Source organism: Lactuca serriola, chromosome 9, assembly GCF_051521515.1.
Source record: "Lactuca serriola cultivar US96UC23 chromosome 9, Lser_US96UC23_V15, whole genome shotgun sequence".
Lineage (NCBI taxonomy): Eukaryota > Viridiplantae > Streptophyta > Magnoliopsida > Asterales > Asteraceae > Lactuca > Lactuca serriola.
In genome coordinates, this window is record NC_136416.1 from 22379171 (window position 1) to 22384226 (window position 5056).

Consider the following 5056-nt stretch of genomic DNA (forward strand, 5'->3'; position numbering starts at 1 on the left):
AAATTTGAATGGTGTTTGATAGTTGGTCATTTAGATGAATAGGTATCGGTTAGAGCTGAGATTCGGAGTCGGAACCTCATCAGGTATTGTTCGGACTGTGAGGTAAGTCTTCCTCGTTATACTTGCAGGTCGAAGGCACCAAGGCCGACCCATTAGATTAGATATCATGTTATATGATAATATGTTATCGTGTTGTAGTGATCTGTAAGATCTGTATCTTGGTATATAGGATGTTGATATGCTTTGTGTTCTGTAGATCTGCCTAATTGTCTGTTGAATGGTTGTATATGTTTATCTATTATGTATATGTCGACATGTTATGTGTGGTTAGGTTAAGGCGGATCGGTGTAGACTGAAGGCCAAGAGACCCAGATAGACTGAAGGCCTGGAGAATGGTCCGAATAGGCTGAAGGCCTGATGAGGCATTCTAGTCAGGCTGAAGGTTCTATGAAGCGGTCTAGATAGTCTATAGGCCAACGCGACATTCCAGTCAAGCTGAAGGCTCTGTATGCATGTTTTTTGTTATTATGTTTATATGGTGGTACTTTGGGGGAACTCATTAAGCATTGACTTACAGTTTTGATTTATGGTTTCAGGTACTTCGGATGATCGCGGGAAGGCGAAGGCATGACCGTACACATCCTCTTGTTTATGGCTTATGATTTTGGGAGACTCTGGTGTTTGGAAAGTATTTTGAAAACCATGATTTGTAAACAATTTATGATTTTGGGTTGATTTTTAAAGTTTAGATTTATTGTGATTTTTATGGATGTTACACTGTGGTTCAACCTTCACCATGGTGTGGTGCTTCAAAGTACATTACCATTACTATTCATTTTACGTCAATTGATTTCTCGCCTCCTCCACCACGTCGTGGTTCTTGATGCAAGGATTTTCTTTCTTTCATTTTTCCCATTTTGCCCATATTTACTACATGTCACCTCTTAATTCATTAAGTCCTATTTCATTCTAAGACTTATTTACTTTATAACACCTATTTAAGTTGTAATACCCCTCTTTTACAACATTATAAATTTCACTCAAAATTCAAGATTTACTTAAAATGACCAAAATACCGTTTCAACACTTTTATTACAATGTTTCTTAAACTTCAATACAAACACTTGCGTATTTTACATTGCTACCAACTCATAGTTGTAATTTATTTAAAATAAACAATTGTCACCATAATTAGTCTAACAGGTTGTCAAACTAAAATAATTGGCAAAATATTAACTAATTGGATGGGTTCAGTGGTGGATGGATTAGTGAGTAATAATAAATCAACTTTCATTTAGGAAGACAAATCTTGAATGAGGTGGTGTTTTGGTGGTATCTTGGTGCAAGGCTAAGAATGGAAAGGTTATATTTCTCGATGATATTGTTGGTAGCAGGGCCGGTCTCGAGAATTCAAATGCCCAGGATGAGTCGAAAAAAAGGCCCTTAGACCTTAAAGTGTAACAAATTAAAATTACATAAGCTAATATTTTTTAAAATGATGATAAACTTTATAGCAGTAAACATAGAAAAGTCATAGTATTTTAATGAATAATTACATATCGTAACAGTTAACCTACAATCTGTGAAGCTCTCATAGCGTTCTTGATAGCAAATTGGTTGAGCAACTCTTCATAGTCTATACTCTCTAAGATTTCATTCTCGATAGATATCATCGCCAAACCACTAAGTCTTTCTTGGGACATTGTGGAGCGTAAGTAAGACTTCAATAACTTCAACTTAGAAAAACTCCTTTCTGCAGATGCCACCGTTACTGGAATAGTCAACAATATTCTATATGCAATGCTTGCATTTGGGAAATAATCAAGTTCTTTCAAAAACTTCAAAACATCTATAGGGTTGTTAAATTCATTGGTTTCCAATGTCTCAAATAATTTCAACTCCGTATAAAGTTCCTCGACATCAGTATCCGATCTTTCTTGAAACTCGAGTGCTTTTTCTAGACGATGACAAGACGACTTAAGATCTTTATCTTCAATTCCCTTCAAATTATGTGGAAATAAAAAACCAAATACTTTTTCATACTCTTTGAATTGTTCAAATCTTGTCTCAGGAGAAGAGATAGCTTGATCAACAATGTATAAGAAATAATTAACTATGAAATTCTCTTCAGGTGTAAATGAAACTTCTTCTCTACTTGAAATCTCATCAAACCTTTTTCTCCTTTCAATCAAACGCTTTTGTGGAAATATTGGATCAATATCCATTTCAATAGCAATGTCCTTAGCTTCATCAATCACTTTTAAAAAACCAGTTTCTCTATAATCCTTGAAGTACCCAATCAATTTGTTTATATCTGTAATAGCGTTATCAAGATGCATATCCTTTGACTGTAACTTTTTACTCACAATATTCACATGGTTTAGCACTTCATGCCACATAACAGTTGATACCAAAAATTCAAAGTCACCAAGTTCTTTTTCTACTAGTGAAGTTGCTTCACTTGCAATTGCAACATCATTATCTTTTTCTCCAGCTTGAAGTAAAGCTTCTCGTACGTCAACAAGTTGCATTTTAATAGCCTTTACACTCTCAACTCGGCTTTCCCAACGAGTTTGACATAATGACTTAAGACTCCAAGCTTTTAAATTATCTTTTAAGATTTCCCACCTCTTAGTAGAATTTGCAAAGATAGTATAAATGCGCTGGATGAATCCAAAAAAGGTCTTTCCTTTAACACACTTGTTAGCCATATCACATAGTGTTAGATTAAGAGAATGGCAACCACAAGGAGTGTAAAATGCTCTAGGATTTATATCTAAAAATTTCTTTTGCACTCCTTGGTGTTTTCCTTTCATGTTTGCTCCATTATCATAGCCTTAACCACGCATGTCATCAATTTCAAGACCAAAAGACTTTAACTCCTCAATTGTAATATCAAATAGTCCTTTTCTGAAGGTATCATCAACATTCAAAAAACCTAAAAAGAACTCTTCAACAGTAACAAAATTATATGATAACTTTAAATACCTCACTATTATAGTCATCTGTTCTTGGTGACTTGAATCGGGAGTACAATCAAGTATGACTGAGTAGTACTTTTCTTCCTTTATCGTCTTGATAAGCTCTTTTTTAATTTCTTGAGCTATCAAAAATATTAGTTCGTTTTGGATCATGTGCCCAAGATAATACACATGAAGCTCATCATTTGTGATCTGCCGCACATGCTCTTTGATAACTGGGTCAAACTCTTCTAACATTTCAATGACACCCAAAAAATTTCCGTTACCTGTTAAATATATTTAACAAATAAGAAGTGGAATTAATTATAATAATTAACAAAAAGGTATTTGTTGGAATTGAAAAAAATACAATCTATAGTTACCTTTTTTATATAACTTTTCGTTTGATCCACGAAATGCTAAATTATGTTTAGCAAGAAACTTCACTATTGCAATGATTTGCAAAAAGACTTGTTTCCAGCAATCTCTTTCTTTCTTGAATTGCTCGTATTGAACTTTATCAATTGTTTCATTCAAGTTCAATCTTTTACGCATATCAAACCACTTATTCCTATTTGTGAGACGATCCAAGGAAATTTCGTGTTCTTTAACTCTATTGGTATCATGGTGCCAATCCGAATAACCTTCGTCACCTAATTTACCTTTAGAAATCATTTTTCTAAACCCTTTACATAAAAAACAAAATACATTGTCGAGTTCTTTCGAATATACTAGCCATTCTCTATCACACTTCTCTAAATTTGGTAAAGTTCTTATATATACAGCTGCAGAAAATCGTCTACCAGATTTATTGTAGGGACCATACATAATACTAGTATCTCTTTTAGGACCTTTCTTAAACAAAAGTTTATGCTCTTCATAATTAAGTTTTTTCCCACCTTCTTGGATCACATATATCAACACGCTCTTTAACGGGTTCTTGCTCTTCTGCCTCTTCTACTTCTACTTTTATATTTTTTTGGTGTTCAACGTGCTCTTCAACATGCTCTTCAACAGGTTGTCTATGAATAAACTTATCTAGAGCACTGACGTCGACCTTTCTCTTTTCTTCTTCTAGTTTTCTCTTTTTACGTTTTTGACCACCGGATGATTGTTTATACTTCATCACTACAATTTCATTACTTTCAACTATCAATATTCAACTAAATACAATAAACATAATCTGATAATTTGATTTCAACATCTAATAAATTTCAACAAAATGTCAACATTCAATCAAATAGACAATTTCAGAGTTTAGATAATATCATAATAATCACAATTTCAATTTTCAACAAAATTTCAACATTAAATCATATAATTAGATTTTTTATTTCAACTTAATTTCAAAATACAATCAATAATCACATAAACAACATTCAATTTTAATTGAATTATTCAAGTTCAGTTGTTCTATAATGATTCAAGTTCAATTGTTCATCAATCATCATTCAATTATAAACTAATAAAACTATTAATCTGACTATTTGAATAAGTGAATAATCAACTAGACAATTACCTGATATAAAGTTATGAACGATCAATTTCAATGCTTCTCCTTATCTTCTGCCGCAACGAATTGATACCTAAGCCGCTAATAATCAACTAATCAATAATAATTAATTGTCAATTGAGAATAATTGCTAAGCCTTTGCTGTCGAGTGCCGATGTACTTCTATATTTGTGGATTAAGAAAAGATTTGGGCTAAAACATAAAAATGGGTTGCAATTGAATATATTAAAAAAAAAATTCTTTTTGGGCCCTTTACAAAACGAGGCCCTGGTTCCCCCCCCCCCCCTTACCACTGAGGATGGGCTTTAGTGACAAGTAGAAGGGTGGATTAAGGGTGTTGTAGTTGTTTTGAGGTTCGATTCTAGTTAATGGTTTTGCTACTAAAGAATTCTAGTTTTTTAGAGTTCTCTGTATGCATAACCTTTTTTTCTATTTATCTTGGTGATGAAAAGCTTGCATGTAGCTTTTCAAAGGATCATTGACTGAAACCTTTCTCTGGTAGTATGTCTATTGGTTTGGATACTACTCTCTTGTTTTCACATTTTTTATGTATATGATGCAATCTTTGTTGGAGAGTGAAAGA

At 33.1% G+C, this 5056-nt stretch overlaps 2 protein-coding genes across 2 annotated transcripts; both read right to left on the reverse strand.

Moving 5' to 3' along the window:
- Positions 1-1568: 1568 nt before the first annotated feature.
- Positions 1569-2711, reverse strand: LOC145075434 (uncharacterized). Its single transcript, XM_079021684.1, has one exon. The coding sequence runs from the start codon at positions 2709-2711 to the stop codon at positions 1569-1571; it is 1143 nt and encodes a 380-aa protein (XP_078877810.1).
- A 126-nt stretch (positions 2712-2837) lies between these two features.
- Positions 2838-3635, reverse strand: LOC145075435 (uncharacterized). The gene is made up of 2 exons (XM_079021685.1): positions 3344-3635; positions 2838-3247 (listed from the first exon to the last, which is right to left on the reverse strand). Exons 1-2 carry the CDS (start codon positions 3633-3635, stop codon positions 2838-2840), a joined length of 702 nt encoding a protein of 233 aa, XP_078877811.1.
- Between the last annotated feature and the right edge of the window lie 1421 nt (positions 3636-5056).